Source organism: Protomyces lactucae-debilis (genome assembly GCF_002105105.1).
Source record: "Protomyces lactucae-debilis strain 12-1054 chromosome Unknown BCR37scaffold_31, whole genome shotgun sequence".
Taxonomy (NCBI): Eukaryota; Fungi; Ascomycota; class Taphrinomycetes; order Taphrinales; family Protomycetaceae; genus Protomyces; species Protomyces lactucae-debilis.
Genome location: NW_024468023.1, coordinates 19,300 through 35,769, shown reverse-complemented (window position 1 = coordinate 35,769; position 16,470 = coordinate 19,300). Strand labels below are relative to the sequence as shown.

At 51.8% G+C, this 16,470-nt stretch overlaps 8 protein-coding genes across 8 annotated transcripts; 3 read left to right on the top strand and 5 right to left on the bottom strand.

Annotated features, from left to right (window-relative positions):
- The first annotated feature begins 44 nt into the window (after positions 1 to 44).
- BCR37DRAFT_384552 (uncharacterized protein) lies at positions 45 to 1,711 on the top strand. Its single transcript, XM_040870260.1, has 3 exons — positions 45 to 127; positions 171 to 237; positions 281 to 1,711. The coding sequence occupies exons 1-3, from the start codon at positions 80 to 82 to the stop codon at positions 1,474 to 1,476; spliced, it is 1,311 nt and encodes a 436-aa protein (XP_040721954.1). The 5' UTR covers positions 45 to 79; the 3' UTR covers positions 1,477 to 1,711.
- On the bottom strand, positions 1,590 to 3,938 carry BCR37DRAFT_225045 (carnitine acetyl transferase). Its single transcript, XM_040866476.1, has 2 exons — positions 3,501 to 3,938; positions 1,590 to 3,450 (listed from the first exon to the last, which is right to left on the bottom strand). Exons 1-2 carry the CDS (start codon positions 3,632 to 3,634, stop codon positions 1,704 to 1,706), a joined length of 1,881 nt encoding a protein of 626 aa, XP_040721953.1. The 5' UTR covers positions 3,635 to 3,938; the 3' UTR covers positions 1,590 to 1,703.
- Positions 3,639 to 4,738, bottom strand: BCR37DRAFT_224952 (short-chain dehydrogenase/reductase SDR). The gene is made up of 3 exons (XM_040866474.1): positions 4,439 to 4,738; positions 4,033 to 4,397; positions 3,639 to 3,985 (listed from the first exon to the last, which is right to left on the bottom strand). Exons 1-3 carry the CDS (start codon positions 4,708 to 4,710, stop codon positions 3,870 to 3,872), a joined length of 753 nt encoding a protein of 250 aa, XP_040721952.1. The 5' UTR covers positions 4,711 to 4,738; the 3' UTR covers positions 3,639 to 3,869.
- Positions 4,739 to 5,081: 343 nt separating this feature from the next.
- On the top strand, positions 5,082 to 6,041 carry BCR37DRAFT_389939 (Alpha/Beta hydrolase protein; the record flags this gene model as incomplete). Its single annotated transcript, XM_040870787.1, has 1 exon — positions 5,082 to 6,041. One exon carries the CDS (start codon positions 5,082 to 5,084, stop codon positions 6,039 to 6,041), a length of 960 nt encoding a protein of 319 aa, XP_040721951.1.
- A 105-nt stretch (positions 6,042 to 6,146) lies between these two features.
- On the bottom strand, positions 6,147 to 7,286 carry BCR37DRAFT_352759 (Chloroperoxidase; the record flags this gene model as incomplete). The annotated part of the gene is made up of 1 exon (XM_040868153.1): positions 6,147 to 7,286. The coding sequence occupies one exon, from the start codon at positions 7,284 to 7,286 to the stop codon at positions 6,147 to 6,149; it is 1,140 nt and encodes a 379-aa protein (XP_040721950.1).
- Positions 7,287 to 8,320: 1,034 nt separating this feature from the next.
- Positions 8,321 to 10,334, bottom strand: BCR37DRAFT_225127 (pseudouridine synthase). The gene has a single exon (XM_040866477.1). It carries the CDS (start codon positions 10,113 to 10,115, stop codon positions 8,727 to 8,729), a length of 1,389 nt encoding a protein of 462 aa, XP_040721949.1. The 5' UTR covers positions 10,116 to 10,334; the 3' UTR covers positions 8,321 to 8,726.
- A 219-nt stretch (positions 10,335 to 10,553) lies between these two features.
- On the bottom strand, positions 10,554 to 14,402 carry BCR37DRAFT_403899 (HAD ATPase, P-type, family IC; the record flags this gene model as incomplete). The annotated part of the gene is made up of 2 exons (XM_040872042.1): positions 10,554 to 10,852; positions 10,892 to 14,402. The coding sequence occupies 2 exons, from the start codon at positions 14,400 to 14,402 to the stop codon at positions 10,554 to 10,556; spliced, it is 3,810 nt and encodes a 1,269-aa protein (XP_040721948.1).
- Positions 14,403 to 15,176: 774 nt separating this feature from the next.
- On the top strand, positions 15,177 to 16,451 carry BCR37DRAFT_352755 (phosphatidate cytidylyltransferase; the record flags this gene model as incomplete). Its single annotated transcript, XM_040868152.1, has 1 exon — positions 15,177 to 16,451. One exon carries the CDS (start codon positions 15,177 to 15,179, stop codon positions 16,449 to 16,451), a length of 1,275 nt encoding a protein of 424 aa, XP_040721947.1.
- Between the last annotated feature and the right edge of the window lie 19 nt (positions 16,452 to 16,470).

Here is a 16,470-nt window from a genome sequence, read left to right as displayed (position 1 = left end):
GACGTGGGATGCAAAACAGCCGGCACACAAAGCTTCAACGACTCCTTCCCCCTATTGCACGCATAGATCTAGCTCTGATATGTTTGCTGCACTCAGGTCCGCCTCAAGGCTCTCTCAGCCCGTTCTCGTGAGCAGCCTTCCAATTGCTGGCTTCATACTGACCACGGCAGCGCGCTGGGCAGCTTCAAAAGCGAAACCTCTCTATCCACGAATTTCAATCTGCGGATCTCATTCGACGTATGCTTTCAGTGACGAGAGAATCGTTTATGCTGACCAGTAGAATATGGCCTCCCCATTCCCGCCGGCAAGGTGGCCTACAGTGCCGCTGAAGCACAAAAAGTCGCTGAAGAAATTGGCTCGGAGGACTTGGTGATTAAAGCTCAAGTGCTTGCAGGTGGACGTGGTAAAGGGCACTTTGACAATGGTCTGAAGGGCGGTGTGAAGATTGTCAATTCACCCCGGGAAGCAGCCATGTTTGCTGAGCAGATGATTGGCGCCAAGCTCATCACGAAGCAGACGGGTGCTGCTGGTAAGATTTGCAACTCCGTGTACATTGTTGAGCGCAAGTACCTTCGCAAGGAGTACTACCTCGCCATGACCATGGACCGCAAGACGCAGGGACCGATGATTATTGGCTCGAGCGAAGGTGGTATGAACATTGAGGATGTCGCCAAGGAGAACCCAGATGCTATTGTCACGATGCCCGTGGACATTAAGGTTGGCTTGACGGACGACATGGCCAAGGACCTTGCCGTACGCATGGGCTTCCCTGAGAACTGCCGCGCAGATGCTGAAAAGACCTTCAAGACGCTCTACAAGATCTTCATTGAGAAGGATGCCACTCAAATTGAAATCAACCCGCTCGCAGAAACACAGGATCATGAAGTCATGTGCATGGATGCCAAGTTTGGCTTTGACGACAATGCCGACTTTAGGCAGCAGGAGATTTTCAACTTGCGTGACAAGACGCAGGAGGATCCCGATGAGGTGATTGCAGCAGAGGTTGGCCTCAACTTCATCAAGCTCGACGGCTCCATTGGCTGTCTTGTGAATGGTGCGGGTCTGGCCATGGCTACAATGGATATCATCAAGTTGAACGGCGGTGAGCCTGCCAACTTCCTCGATGTCGGTGGATCTGCTAATGCACAGGCCATTGCGCAAGCCTTTGGCCTCATTACAAAGGACCCCAAGGTCACTGCCATCTTTGTCAACATCTTTGGTGGAATCGTGCGTTGCGACCATATTGCACAAGGTCTCATTTCTGTCGTCAAGGACATGAACCTCTCCATTCCTATTGTTGTGCGGCTGCAAGGTACAAAGCAAGAAGAGGCGCAAAAACTTGTGCAAGAGTCAGGCATGAAGCTCTTCCCAGAGGATGAACTCGATGCAGCGGCACAAAAAGTCTGCAACTTGTCCAAGATTGTCAAGCAGGCGCGTGAAATCGATGTCGGTGTCTCTTTTGAGTTGCCTTTGTAGGCTTTCCGTATAGAGACTTTCTTGTGGGTTTAAACATGCTTCTTTCTTTGAAGTGCCTAATGGTTCCAGACTATCCGGCTCGAGGACTGCGTGATGGTATTCAAATTCTGTACTAAATTACTAAGGATTATCGGCGGGAGCAGGCACCCTGGCTCATGTACAAATCAGTCAGACAGAATGCTTGTATCTACGGACTCCTCCTGCCTACAACGTATAGACAAGCGCCCTTACAACTTTGCTTTTGGTGCAGCGAGCTCCGTCTCCAGCACCGCCTTCATCTCATCCGCCGCTTCCCTCAGGTAGTATGCCATCTTGTCACATCCCAAATGCCTCGAGACAATGTTGAAGTTGAGATCATTCTCATTGATCATGTAGGCAATACCGAAGCCCTCTGGGACGACTTCTCCCCAGCCGTAACCATTGAAGTGCTCTGACGAGAGCTGCGAGGAAGAAATATACCACTTGCATGAATTGGCATAAGCCGGATCCTTGTAGAGTGCCGGCAATTCAGCGCCCTTGGGCAGCAACTGCTTCAAACCAAACAAGTGACGGTCCACACCGAGACCAGCGCTCGCAGCATTGATGTACTCGCCATGCGACTTGATGGCTGCTCGGAATGCAGCGATTTGTTCAGTGACGGTAGCGGTGCTCGATGTCATGGCTTCGCAAAAGGCAACGGATTCAGTGCTCACGGAGCGACACGTCTCTGTGCGACCGTGCTGGAATCGACGGGTCGCTGCTGATTCGTATGTAGGCCTCGATTCTCCATACATCTTGTAGTAACCCAGCTGAATGACCATCTGCACAAAGGAATCGGGAGAAGACTTGAAGCGCTTGATGAGACCTTTGCCGAATCCTTGGTAGCTGAGGACTTTGAGGTCGTGCATGTCGCGCAACTCGGCAAATTGCTTCTTGGCGGCTTCAATAGCGGGCGCGACTTGCTCTGGTTGCTTGAAGGTGATCTCCTCGGGCGCTGGCAAGGATTGAGCGGTCGATGCACCGTGGTCGACTTGGTTGTTTTTGAGGACATGGCAGATAAAGTCATTGAGACGATGAGTAGGTGTGCCATCCATCATTGAGTGCTCTCCCAAGAAGCCAGATGTACCATTTGCATTCACGATGAAGTGGAGTGGCTTGTCAAAGTATCGGTTGAGACCGTCGCCGTGCCAGTAGGTGCGTGCACGGTCTTCATAAGTGACGGGCGAGCCTTCATCCAAACACACAACAAAGCTGGACTTTTCGATATCCTCAATCTGCTGCTTGTTGGACTTGAGGAGCACTTCGCGTGCTTCAAGCCACTTGTCGCGGTTCTCAGAGGTGAGTGCGCCGATAGGTACATTGGCAGGCGAGGTGGCTGTATCGAGCACTTTTTGGAACTGTTGCTGCAAATCAGCGGTGGAGAGCTGCTTGCCGTTCTTGGTGTGTGGCACTTTGAAGAAGCGTCCCTTGCGCATCGCAAGGATGAACTCCGAGTCGCCTGAGGTTGGGTACATCTTGACATAGTCTGCTTCCTGTTGTGGCAATCGGCATGCATTGAACATGTACTTGTACGAGTCCATGCAAATGGGCAACTTTTTCATGTATTCGGGCTCCAAGGTGCCCTCGATGACTTGCTTTCTGAATGCAAGAGCACCGGTCGATAAAGCAGCTGCTCGGGCCGCCTGTTCCTTACGAGTCCTGTCATCCTTGTGGGAGTAAAAGTAGGAGACATTGAAGACGACTGGATCACGGTAGGCCATGTAGGCATTGTAGTCCCACCACTCCGACAGCCAATTGGCACGTCCGGGCTCTTGCGAGCGAGCAATGAGCTTCTGCTGCAACTCGGGTCCTTCCTTCTTGAGGAACTGGGTGACTGCCCGCTTGGAGTTTTCCAGCTCATTGGGCTTCAAGAGGGGCTTGAGGGATTGGATGTAGCGGGCGGCCGTCTGCTCGAGATCGGGCACGGGCAGCTTGGGCAATGATTCTTGCCAGCGACTGTAACGTATGAGCATGCGCTAGTGCTAATAATGGGAGCCTTCACTTACAGCATGGGCCCTTTTGCATTGTCCTCTTTGTATGGGGCCGGAGGCATGGTTGCGTTTGTTCTCGTTTGTGCGAGGGTGAGTGAGGATGGCCGGATCGAGATGGTGCTTGCTCTTGCTAGGGTGCGAGAGAGCATGGGATGGGGGCCCTTGTCTTCCTGATGGATGAGTGAGTGAGTGAGTGAGTGAGTGAGGTTGAGTGAGTTTGCGGAGGTGCTTGCTACTGACTACAATTACAGTCTACAGTCAGTGCTCAGTGCTGCTGCTGCTGCTCAACTGCCGGCACACAAAACTCCGAGGACGCAACATCAGATGGGGCGACATGCCGAGGCACAATTGGGAAGAACTACATCATGCATAGATAAACAGCCATCACTGCAAATTGACAAACAAACCCCCGTCCACCAACAGCTCAGCGCCATTGACATATGCAGACATGTCACTCGCAAGAAACACAACAGGGTCAGCAATGTCTTCTGGTTGCCCCACTGCTTGTTAGTTCTGAACATAAAAACAGAGATAGGAGAGCACTCACATCGGCCGAGCGGTACACGTGCAACCATTTTGGCTCGTTTCTCGGGTACAGCCAAATCAGCTGCACTCATCGGTGTCTCAATCTGGCCAGGCAGAATGCTGTTGCAGCGAATACCATGCGGCCCAAGCGCAATTGCACAACTCTGCATCAAGCTCTTGACGGCTGCTTTCGTTGGTGTGTAGTGGCATTGTTGCCCACCACCAACCAGTGCAGAGATGGAGGAAATGCCAATGATGCTGCCACCTTGGCCGAGGCGCTTCATAGCTCTTGCAGCCTCCTGGACAAGGTAGAAAACTCCATAGTAGTTGACATCCATGTGAGATTCAAGCAGCGAGTCGCTGACTTCAAGAAAAGTCTCAAACTTGCTCAGCACGTCAGCTCAAGCTTCGGGAAGCATGATACTCACCAGATGCCAGCATTGGCAACGACGACATCCAGCTTTCCAAATGTAGTAATGGCAATCTCGACAATCGCTTGAGCTGTTTCCCGTATACGAATATCTCCAGCGACGAGTGTAGCTCCCAGCGCTTCCAGCTCTTTGATATCTCCAGATGATTGTGCATCTCCAATGTGGTGAGCCACGACTTGAGCCCCGTGTTTCAGGCACGCCTTTGCCACAGCTTTACCGATACCGGAAGAAGCTCCGGAAACAACGACCACTTTATCACGCAAGAGCATATCGTCAAGCTAGCAGCAGAGATCCAAGCAACAGCTTGAAACTCGTGCTTCCTAAAAGGTAGGGAGTGTCGTCGACATCTGAAGACCGTGTGACGACGAAGCGCGGGGCCGACTTCTCCAGACCATGCGTTTACTCGACTTGATTGATCTACGCTACAAACTGACTGTGTCTGCTTGCAATGACGAGCTGGCCAACCGAGGCCGAGGTCGGACGCTGGTGGGGTGTCCCAGCCAGACGACAGACGCGTCGAAGTATTTTTTACATCTTCATGAAGCTGCCGTGGTTCATGGCTCAGATTCCGCTCGTCGTGACGTCTTCTCTGCTTGGCTTGGGAGTCTACGGCAATCCCAAGTGGACCGTCAAATATACAATGCAAGTCTTCTTGCTGCGCAATTTGCTTGGCGCTCCACCAAACTGCACCGTGTCTATCCCGGATTGTGTCTCATTGAAAGCTCGATCCGAGGTCATTGCATCGAAAGATGGTCACAGGGAGCTAGTCATGATACCGGCTCGACCAGATCGTTGCATCAATGATGCAGTGCACGATGCAGTACAGCCAGAAGCTTGCCCTGGCTTCTGGAGCTGGGCCAATTCAGTGACATCGCCACATTCAAACACCAAGCGTGGCAAAGTCTTTCTCTATTTTGTCGGCGGTGCCTATGTTGCGGGTCATCCACTCCGTTTGGGCTTTGACCTGAGATTGTCCGAAGCGACTGGTCTTCCCGTGTTCTCCGTCAATTTCCGCAAAGCTTGCCATCTCCACCTGACGTTCCCCGCTGCGTTGCAAGATGCTGTTGCTGGTTTCTTCTACTTGCTCGATCAAGGTTACAAAGCTGAAGACATTATTGTGTGTGGCGATAGCGCTGGTGGTGGCCTCTCAGTCACACTCTGTCTGTACCTGCAAAAGGAAGGATTCCAGGTCCCAGGCAAGGCATTCCTCGTTTCGCCATGGGTTGACTTGTGCGTCAGTCAGACAACGTATAACCAGCAGCGCTTACGCCGAGACTTTCTCAAACCCGAGCGTTTAGAGTTTTGCGCCATTCAGTATACATGGCACCGAAGGCAACTCCGGCAGACCCTCCTATCGCCTGTGCATGATACGCTGCCTGAGGGATACAGTTTTAAGGGGTTCCCAAAGACGTTCATTACGTATGCCACTGATGAAGTCTTCTTTGACGAAGATGAAGCTTTTGCCAAGGTTTTGATGAAGCATGGTGTGGATGTTGAACAATTCGTTCAACCAGATGATATTCATGTGTACTGTGTGCTGCCTATGCATGGAGTCGACCGTGAAGTGTTTAAGGCGCTCAAGGTGTTTGCATTGAAGTAGCTTCTGGATAATCGACTAGACATGGGTTGATAGGCAAGAGTCAATGATTTGCAAGACAGGGAATGGTATTGAATGATGTTTTTTACAAGTGCTACAGAGCTCAATTTAAGCCTGCTCAGCAGGAGGCGATGTGTAGGTGGCCGGCCTGGCGGGCAAGCAGTTGGCGAGACCACCACCCGATGGAAGCTTGAGAATGTTGCCGGTGACAAAGGTCAACGCAGCACCAGTCAATTGAAGACCTTGGTTGATGCCAGTAGGAACAAAGCCGCTGAGAACGTTGTACAAGAGGCATGTCACGCCACCAGGGGTATTGAGAAGCTGACCGCCGCTGAAGTAGCCAGGGATGTTCAGTCCAAGGAAGTTGTTGACGCTTCCGGCATTTCCACCAAAGAGAACAGGGTTGGCGAGGTACATGGCAAGAATCTGTGTCACGACCTTCTGGCCGTCGTACGTGGTAGTACGAGGAGTCCATCCACCTGCAGGGATGCGCTCTTGGTTGTTGAAGTACCATGTGCCGTCAGCGCGCTGAGAAGCACCGAAGAAAGCCTGCATCGTTGAAAGATCAGGCTGTCCGTTTGCGGAAGGCATCAATTCGTAAAGGAACGAGGCAGCTCCAAAGAGAAGGAGTGCAAGAGGGCCAAAGTAGAAGTTGGGGTTTGTGGCCTTGGAAGCGTCGTATCGCTTCTTGCGGTAGGCAGCCATACACTTGAAGTCAAAGAGACCACCAGACACCTCGTTACAGGTGTCAACCATCTGGCCGAACAAGGTGCCGTTGAAGGAGTAGTTGTCACCACCACCGAGGAAGTAGTCGTTACGAGTCAACGATGTGTCACCCTCGAATGTGTTGTGGGTGTTGAGACCAGTGGGCTTGCCAAGGAGACCACCGAGCGTGTTGAGCTCGGGGGCGGCACCGCCAATGGAGAGACGCAAGGTCAAGATGTCACCGTCGAGTGGCACAGCGACTGTGCACAGGAGGTTGGCAAGGTCATCAGCCACATTGTACAGGTCCTTTTGTCCCTGAACAAGCTGGCCGTAGGTGGCGATACCGTTGCGAGGGATGTAGCCGTGGTTGGCCATTGCGTTGAGACCGGGACAAGGACCACGGTAGTCGCGGCCCTGAACAGGGGCCTGGAAGGCGTAAGCACCCGTGTCACCCTTGTAGGCACGCTTGGCGTTGGCACTGCCGATGAGAGCAGCATTGGCCTCAGCACGCTTGGCGATGCCGCTGAGGTCGCCAGACTCCATCATGGCAGCCATGTTGGGGAAAGCCGAAGCTCCAAGGAGCAAGGAGAGGGTAGTCGCTGCTGTTGTAGACTTCATGTTTGAGAGACTTGCTTGAGTCTATTCAGAGCAGCGAGCAGACCCTCTTTATACAGTAGCCTTTTCGTTTGGAGTATGCTTAAGTTACGCTTAGACGGCTCTTCAGCAAGCCGTAGTGGTCAGCCGCCCCAGTGCTAAGCTACTCGTCATGGCACTTAAGCTTGCGCGCTTGACGTCTTTCCCCTTCCGCGCCACATGGACTAGGATGGCATTCATGGAAACTCGACAAATCTGGGGAAGAAGCTTTGGAAAGCGCATCATCCAGCGCTAAATGCCCTTGTTCGAAGCAGGGTAGGGCGACGGTTCGCGCTTGGTGTCCATTTGGGTTTGTTCGTCAGTGCGGCTTGGCGGGCTAAGGTTATGGAGATCGTCGTCTGGCGGCCACGTTGTTCTGCACCCAGCATCCGCCAAATCACATCTCGCGCAATGCCCCAGACGCTGACCCTGTCAAAAGTGTCAACGACCGCAAGCCTCATTGCCTCATACGTTAATCTTGTGTCTTTGACTCTTTCGCAGCCGCCGGTGGGAAACATATTGGCTGAGGCTATTGCCATTTGCCACTGCTGGCTGCAGTCGGACCTTGCAAATTAGAACTACTCAACAGTAACGGGTACTTGTAACAATATGACGGACTGTAATGACACCGGACAGCATAGTCTTTTTGCATGATGGGCTTGGTCTCGACAGAATGCTAATTATGCTATGCCACCAGACGCTAGCCCTAGCTGGAATCTGCTGGATTGGTAAAACCCACAGGTTGCGGGTTTGCGCTCAGAGTAAGTTGGGCTTAGTTAGCATTGCTCAGCGTCTCGGGCGGAGTCAGGCGACTCAGGCCTCGAGGCCAAGAAACAATACCACTCACTTAAGCGATGCATGATGACATGGCATAATTGGCATTGCACGGTTGCACCTACTCCGAATCATTCGATTGTATGGGCTCCTGGCCACGAGGTACAGCCGCACAGACTGCACAGTCTCAGACTCTCACGTCCTCTAGCATCTGGAGTCTCGACACGCTCAACCGAAGTCCGCACTCTGAAGCATCATTCAATTGCAACGAAATCCTGATACATTGGTCACTACTGTCAGCTGATGTTCTCATGAGTTGCTTTGTGATCGCTAGTCGTAGTACTCAGCATCCACACCAATAGTCTGAAGCTGCAGCGAGCGTGCTCAAAGCATTAAGAAAGTACATCGTCCCGGCGCGTCAACTCAAGCTTGATGAACGGATGAGCGCTCGCATTTGCGAGACTTGCAACTGGCCGAGCTCCAAATTCGAATCAGCAGAGGGCACGCCCTGAATTTACAAGTACTTCAATCAATCATTTTAAGCTAGGGATAGCGACCTGAATAGTTTGCATGCAATCATTCGGCTTCCTTGGCAGCCTTTTTAGCCTTCTTTGCGGCCTTCCTTGCTTTGCGCTCTTCCTTCGTCTCCTCCACATCACTCTCTGCCTTTCTCTTGCCAATCTTCTTGTCACTTGCTTCATCCGTCTCGGTTTTCGTGGCAGGTGCTGCGATAGATGCGACTGGCGGTGCTGCTGCAAATTCGCCATTCGCCTCACCAGCCTCTGCGCCGTAGTCTTTATAGTTTGACTTCCAGTCTGCCGGGGTGTTTTCATTAATTCGGCCATACTTGTCGAGCTTGCCCTCTGCCTTGAGTCCTTTCTTCTTCATACTCTGAGGTCCCAGACCCCATCGTCGAGGATAGAGGTCACGCTCCATGATGACACGCTTGATCTTGGCAACGACGCCGTGGTCGCACGTCGATAACTCAACAGTTGACATTTGTGCAATACCCAGAGCGATCGCCTCACCTTTGGTTGTCATGAGGACCACTTCCTCATTCATCTCAATGCCAGCTTCATAACGCAGCAAACCCGGAATCATGAGTTTTGCACCGTAGCAGACTGCATTGACGGCACTGTCTTTCACAACAACACGCTTGTAACCAGTCAAGAGAGACTCCAGCGGACGGATGACGCGCCGCAGATAAGACTCATCCTTGGTGTTGTCGTATGTCCATTGCGCATCCAAAACATCGTGCATGGAGACGACATTGTCATTCTCACCCAAGGCGCCCGAACGGACACGACGCAGCTCCTGCATGTGCGCACCGACGCCAAGAAGTAGACCCAAGTGTACGCAGAGTGTTCGAATGTAGGTACCGGCCTCGCAGCTGACCCAGAAGACGGCGAGGTTGCGTTCGTCATCGAACTCAAGCAACTTGGATTCGTGAATCGTACGAATACGCAATTGACGCTTGACGGCAGAGATGAGCGGTGGGCGCTGGAAGAGAGCGCCCGTGAGTGTCTCGAGTGCCCATGCAAGCTTCTTCTCCGAGCCAATTTTGTCGTGCAGACGCAAGACTGCAACATACTCCTTTCCTGCACCTTGCTGTGACTTGACGAGTCGGGTGGCCCGGTCAATACACACAATCAGACAGCCTGTAACCTTCGGGTCAAGTGTTCCACTGTGACCAGTCTTGTCACAACGCAAAATCTTCTTGACCCAAGCAACGACCTCGTGAGAAGAAGGATTGGAGGGCTTGTCGAGGTTGATGACACCGGACGAGACATACTCCTTGAGCGGCCGCTTGAGAGGAGAGTAGCCGCATGGGATTGGGGTGAAGTGGCCCGTACGGGTCAAGAGCTTTTCATAGTTCTTGAGGAGAAGCGGCCAGGTGGTAGTGTCGAGTGTCGGTGTCGATGCCTGCGGCTTGATGCTGAATTCCTCCAGCTTGGCAACGGACATGGCTGGGCGACAGACTGATGGAAGGTCGCTGCCTGCTGAAGTATAATTTTCACTTTTTTGGTCGTCGAGAAGAGGAAACACGTGTAGCAGTCGTCAAGCTGAACAACACCCAACACATATAAGTATGTAGGTATCTATCTTCCCCATATGTACTGCAGGCTCCGTGGCTAAAGAAGGTGTCATAACAGACAACGGAAGTCAATTTTGTGTTCCTTTCGTTATCATGTGCAAGGGCAGGCCAGAGGCTACGTTCAGCGTGGCCCTGCATTGAGTCGCCACTTCAGAACTTCTTATTTCGAAACATGCACATGCACACAATTAAGATATGTATCAAGCATCACTGAGAGGTCCTTGAGATGCGAAATTGTTGAGCAGAAGACGGTATAAACAATTGGGAAAAGTTGGGCAAGAGAGATTCTACGTGTCTATGTACAATGCTTACGCAGCATACTCTCCAGCCATCTGCTCACTGACAATCTTCCATGTCTTGCGCTTTTTACCTGCGGATTTAGACAGTCGGTTGGTCATCCTTGACAAGACCTGCACAGCTCTGGCAAAGACGTACGTCTCGCCAAGCGAGGCGAGCAGATAGTGCACCAGGGCCAGTCCGATCAGGAACAAGCTGAATTGTGTAGACATCTTGGTGAGCTGCAAGACTTTGTGGAACCAATGCGTAGGCGAAACAGTGATGAATGTCGTCAATGCAAGCGTCAAAATTATCGTCAGAATAAAAGACCCTTTCGTTAGCATGAAATGAAAAGGGAGAAGGTACATACAATTTCGATACATTGGTTCCCGATAAGGTGGACCGACGCTGAGCACAAGTGCCACAAGAATGTACTGGTACAGAGACAGGAGGAAGAGCACTGTGTTGTCAGACGACACAATGCTTGGACTGTCGCTGCGAAGACGAGGCGGCCGATAGAACGGTTGCTCCTTGACGAGAGCCCAGATGAGCACTTGGAAGCTGACAATGATGACAATCTGTCCAATCAAGGACCCCAGGATCTTCTTGGACACCAAATTGGCTGTCGGTCGCTTGCGCGCAAGCACCTTGTGCGGCTCTGCTCGGCCCATAAACACAGCAATGGGCAAAATCAGCGCGAGATCAATCATGAGAAACTGGAAGTCTCCCAAATTGGATGCCGTGCGGTAGAGAATACTGACAGTGGTGAACTGAATAGCAGAGTACAGAGCCATGTATTTGAAGCAGCTGAAACTGGTGACGAGTGCAGCTCGACCATCTCGAATGACGCGAATGATGCAGGAAATCTCAAACGAACGACTTGTAAAGGGTGCTGCAACGGAAGCTTCTGCCTCTGACAGAGAAACGCCAACATCCGCCGCTTTAAGTGCACCGCAATCATTTGCTCCATCGCCACAAAAGCCGACACAGTAGTCGATTGACTGCAATTTCTCGACAAGCTCTTGCTTCTCGTCTGGAGACATGCGCGCAAAGACCGTACCCTTGATCAACAAACGTTCCAATGTCTCTTGACTAGCAAAGTCGACTGTCCAGCGGAAAATCTCGCCCGTGACGGCAAGACGGAAGTCAGCAACGGGTTGCTTTGCAAAGGGATTATCAAAGGCCTCTGCTGGCGATACAGGCAGCAGCGTGCGCGAGTCGAGGATAAGATTGGGGTTCTCCATGTTTTCCCACACAATCGTTTGAAGAGCATTGGTCGCACCACCGCTCTCTGTGAAGCGAGGAACAAAGACATGCGTCATATCTTGAAGCATTTGACACTCTCGTGCAACGCTGATTGCAGTGAGAATATTGTCGCCGGTGCACATGACATTGCGAATATTGGCCTCGTTCAGATCGCGAATGGATGCTGTTGTCGAAGGCTTGAGCTTGTTTTCAAAGATGATGAAGCCTAGGAAAGTCAAGTCCTTTTCGGCCTCTTGCCGCTTGATCTTTTGTGCTTTGATCCAGCTGAAGCCTGGCAAAACCTTACCAGCACAGCCAATGACACGATAGCCACGATGCGTGTAGGAAGCTAGAATCTCCTCGTAATTGTCTGGAAGGGAGTCTGACTTGCAAACGTCCTTCATGACTTCAGGCGCGCCCTTGAGGTAGACTTCCATGTCGTTTGACTGGAAACGCTTGGCAATGACACTCATGCGACGTAAATTTGACACGAATTCAAATTGACGCATGATGCCGAGCTCGACCTGACCAGGCGAACCCGACTTTGAGCGAACAATGGGCGGCGAGATCTTGTTGGACGTCTTGGCAGCCATGGTCTTGTGGTCAAGTCCTTTGCTCGGCGTTGTCAAGGTTGCATTTTGTCCGCCTTCTTCATACGTCCAGCCGGTGAAGCGGAACATTTTGTCATCAAGTGGATCTCCGAGGAGTTCACCATTGATGAGTCGGAGAGAATGACAGGTTGCCATGACATTCAAGAGCGTCAAGCCTTGGTCTTGCGCAACGACGAGCTCTTCCACCTTCTCGAGAAGTCCACAAAAGTCTGCTTGCTCGATAGGTCGAACACCTAGGATATCCAGACCATCTTCGGTGAGCGTGCCCGTCTTGTCAAAGCACATGACGTCGATCTTGCCAGCGACATTGACTCTGCTTGGAGAAATACAAAAGATGTTGTGCTTCTTGAGACGCTCCACAGCAAAGCTTGTACCGATAGTGAGTGTTGCCGGCAATGCTGGAGGAACAACAATGGTGATGAGATCCAGCGCTCGAATGAGAATCAAGCTCCACGGCAAGCCTAGACGAATAAAGTTGATGGCTGAGAGAACAAAGCCACAAATGGCGATGATGGCCATGAAGCCGATGAAACGGAAGCTGTCACGGTAGAATTTGAAGCCGGCAGGTTTTGGAAACAGCATACTGCGTACAAGCGAGCCCTTGGTGGTATTAAAGCCTGTTCGTGTCACCATGGCAAGCGCTGCATTTTCTTCTTCGTCGGATTGCGTTTGTGGCTTCTTGACTTGGATAAGCTTTGTGCCTGAAAAGAGGTAATGGCGGCCCAGCTCTGAGGAGATGGTCGTGGACGCATTGGCAAGACGATGCAGGCCCTTGTCGTTGGCAGCCACCTTGGCGACTGGTACTGACTCGCCAGTCAGCATGGATTCGTTGACGACACACTCGCCAGACAGAAGCAACGCGTCACAAGGGAGCAAATCGATGGATGGATCTGAAATTTCAAAGACATCACCCGGAACGAGCATGCTGGATTGAATGAGCTGCCAGTAGCTGTTTCGCAAGACGCGCACGTCGCAAGAGAATCGAGCCAGCTCCCTCAAACGCCGCATCGTGCGCTTTGTTTCTAGGACTGTTGCAGCGATGGAAGAGATTGAAATGACAAAGATGCAAATGGCATAGTAGTAATACTCGTCGCAAGACCAGAGAATGATGCTCGCAATCTGGAAGACGTAGAAGGGGTGCAGTGCCTCATCAACAAGTAGCTCTGCAGTCGACTTTTCAGCAATGTCAATGAGATTCTCGCCAAAGAGCGTCAGTCGCCGGGTAGTTGCCTCATCTTCTAGACCGCGCGCGCAGACTTTGATGGTTTCTCGCCATGCAGGATCCTTGTAATTGTTGTAGAGCTCGAAGCGACTACCTCGCGGATTCCATAGGAAACGAACATAGCGATAGTCGAGGAAGCAAATATGATCAAGCCAAGGATCATTCTCATCTTCAGAAGAACGTCCAACATCTAAAATGCTGCTCAAGTGACCACCGAAGGGAGCTTTTTGAACAGTATGTATGCTGACATCGTGCCATTGATTCTCAATAACGACCCAACTCGCAGCAGAGAGGCTGACGGGCTTGCCAGTCATGCGAATTTTCCATCTAGGAACCCAACGCAAAACAAGGTAGGCGATGCCAAACGTCACGATGCACAACAGATAGTAGAGCCAAGTTTGTAGTCGTGCGTCCTTGAAGCCTGCAATGACGAGATACAAGTCTTCTTCCTGCAGGTAGACCTTTTGCGACTTGCGGGCAAAGCGCTCACCCGATGCATTGGATTCTTGAGACTGCCGCCGCAGCAACGAGACTCTGGACATGGACGACCGCCGCGAAGAAGCAATTGACTCTGTATCGGCGATAGATTCGTCATCTGCAATGGCATCTTCCTCGAGCTGTATCATAGACTCATCATCGCGCTCTTCATCGTATTCTGAGCGAAAGAATTGCAAAGATAACAGACCTGCACTTGCATCGCTACCATTGCGATCTTGAGAAAAGGAGACTCGGTGCGCGAATCCCGTCTGCGCAGTAGGCACAGATTCAGAGATGGGTCCGTCAAAGATGGACTCTGATGCCATCTCGCCGTAATCGGATAGATGTCGCTCGAGCAGCGGCAGGCGCGAGTCTCTGCGGTGCCCGCGCCTGGCAGTGGATGCCACTGAAATAGCGGAGGAGGAAGGAGTAGAGGTCGCCATTGCTATCGCTATCTCATGAGGCTCTCTATCTATGTCTTGTGCAGCTGGTCAGGCAGTCGCGGTGTCTGCGGATGAAATTTGATATTTTTTGACTTTCCCGCGACAAGAACGAGACCCAAGAGACAGACATATCTGCTCGCGAGAGATGCCGCAGTCAAAGAAGGACCTACGTATGATCACATGGCCTCTATCTTGTTGCTAATGCCAGGCAATGCGCAAAATAAGAAGCTCGAGGCGGCCGGTATGAAGGTGCAGCTCACCAAGAGCGGTGTGCCCGTCAAGGCAGCGCGCGAGATGAAGCAGTGCAAGATATGCAAGACGGAGCTGGTGGCCGCTCAGACACTGCAGCTGCAGAGTCACGCCGACAACAAGCACCCAAAGAACACATTTGCCGATTGCTTTGCGTAAACTTGGATAGGATGTGTGTGCTTTGTGTGGCAGGAAGAAGGCCTAGCTCGTTGATGGATCAGGCAAGCGGATGGTTGTGTCTGCTGCTGTATGGCCCACCTCCTCATACTTCATACTCCTCCATACCATGCCGTCCTGCTTCCCTCGGACTGCTTTCTCTTGTCTGCTTTTGTCTTCTGCCGGTGACGACACAAAAAAGGGAAAAAGACGGCAACAACGGCCAACCCAAGATACACCCATCCATACGCCATGGCGCTCAAGAAACGCAAGAGCAACGGCAGCCTGCAACAGGCAGTCAAGCAAGCTACAGGTGTCTCAGATACTGAAGAGCTCAGCTCATCAGCGGCAGTATCGAAGGCGCAGGCGAAACCAGCACAGAGCAATGCCGTTCAGAGAACTGTCTGGACGCTCATTATGATTGCTGGGTTCTTCGGCTTGCTCGCTGCGGGCCATCTCTGGATCATCTTGTTCCTGACTGTTGTGCAGGTCATGATCTTCAACGAGATCCTCGCCATTGCCTCCGTCCCAGCCAGGGAAAACTCGATACCGTGGTTCAAGGCCATCAACTGGTACTTCCTCGCGACGACGCTCTACTTTGCGTATGGCGAGACACTCATCTACTACTTCAAACACATTGTGCTTGTTGATGCGCTACTCCTGCCCTTTGCAACGCACCATCGCTTCATCTCCTTCTTGCTCTACATCTTTGGTTTTGTATGGTTCGTTGCGAGCCTGCAAAAGGGACAGTACCGCTTCCAGTTCAGCCAATTCAGCTTCACTCACATGACGCTGATTTTGGTTGTTGGACAAGCGCACTTCATCATCAACAACTTGCTCGAGGGCATGTACTGGTTCTTCATTCCTGCAACGCTCGTCATCTCCAACGACATCTTTGCCTACATTTGCGGCAAGCTCTTTGGTCGACACAAGCTGCTCGAGCTCTCACCAAAAAAGACGGTGGAGGGATTCGTAGGCGCTTGGGGTTGCACGATTGTCATCGGCCTTATCTTTTCCAACTTGCTGATGCACTCCGACTACTTCATCTGCCCTGCAAAAGATCTCGGCGCCAACATCTTCTCTGGCTTGTCGTGCGAGCCTAATCCAGTCTTTTTGACGCGCACATTCGACTTGCCACCGCAACTGCTCAATTTGCACCCTCTGCTCTCCTTCATCCCTAAGCAAATCAGCATTGCGCCTGTTCAGCTACATCTCATGGTGCTGAGTACATTTTCATCGCTGATTGCGCCCTTTGGTGGATTCTTCGCCTCTGGACTCAAACGTGCCTTCAAGATCAAGGACTTTGGCGACAGTATCCCTGGCCACGGAGGTATGACGGATCGCATGGACTGCCAGATTCTCAATGGATTTTTTGTCTACCTCTATTACCAGTCCTTTATTGCCGTCAAGCACGAGACGGTAGGTGGTCTGCTGGGTCATGCCATCATGGGACTGACGGACGGGCAGATTGTCGATCTGGTACATGGCTTGACACATCACCTACGCAATCGAGGCGTCGCTGTCTGATGGGCAGACGGTCAGGAGG

Excerpts from the sequence above, each read along its gene's own strand:
- BCR37DRAFT_384552 (XM_040870260.1), top strand. The coding sequence starts at position 80 with ATGTTTGCTGCACTCAGGTCCGCCTCAAGGCTCTCTCAGCCCGTTCTC. Across the intron at positions 128-170 it reads GGCTCTCTCAGCCCGTTCTC|CGCGCTGGGCAGCTTCAAAA; the intron begins GTGAGCAGCCTT and ends TGACCACGGCAG. Across the intron at positions 238-280 it reads ATCTGCGGATCTCATTCGAC|AATATGGCCTCCCCATTCCC; the intron begins GTATGCTTTCAG and ends GCTGACCAGTAG.
- BCR37DRAFT_225045 (XM_040866476.1), bottom strand. The coding sequence starts at position 3,634 with ATGCTCTCTCGCACCCTAGCAAGAGCAAGCACCATCTCGATCCGGCCA. Across the intron at positions 3,451-3,500 it reads AATGCAAAAGGGCCCATGCT|TCGCTGGCAAGAATCATTGC; the intron begins GTAAGTGAAGGC and ends CATACGTTACAG.
- BCR37DRAFT_225127 (XM_040866477.1), bottom strand. The coding sequence starts at position 10,115 with ATGTCCGTTGCCAAGCTGGAGGAATTCAGCATCAAGCCGCAGGCATCG.
- BCR37DRAFT_224952 (XM_040866474.1), bottom strand. The coding sequence starts at position 4,710 with ATGCTCTTGCGTGATAAAGTGGTCGTTGTTTCCGGAGCTTCTTCCGGT. Across the intron at positions 4,398-4,438 it reads GTTGCCAATGCTGGCATCTG|CAAGTTTGAGACTTTTCTTG; the intron begins GTGAGTATCATG and ends TGACGTGCTGAG. Across the intron at positions 3,986-4,032 it reads ACGTGTACCGCTCGGCCGAT|TGGGGCAACCAGAAGACATT; the intron begins GTGAGTGCTCTC and ends ACTAACAAGCAG.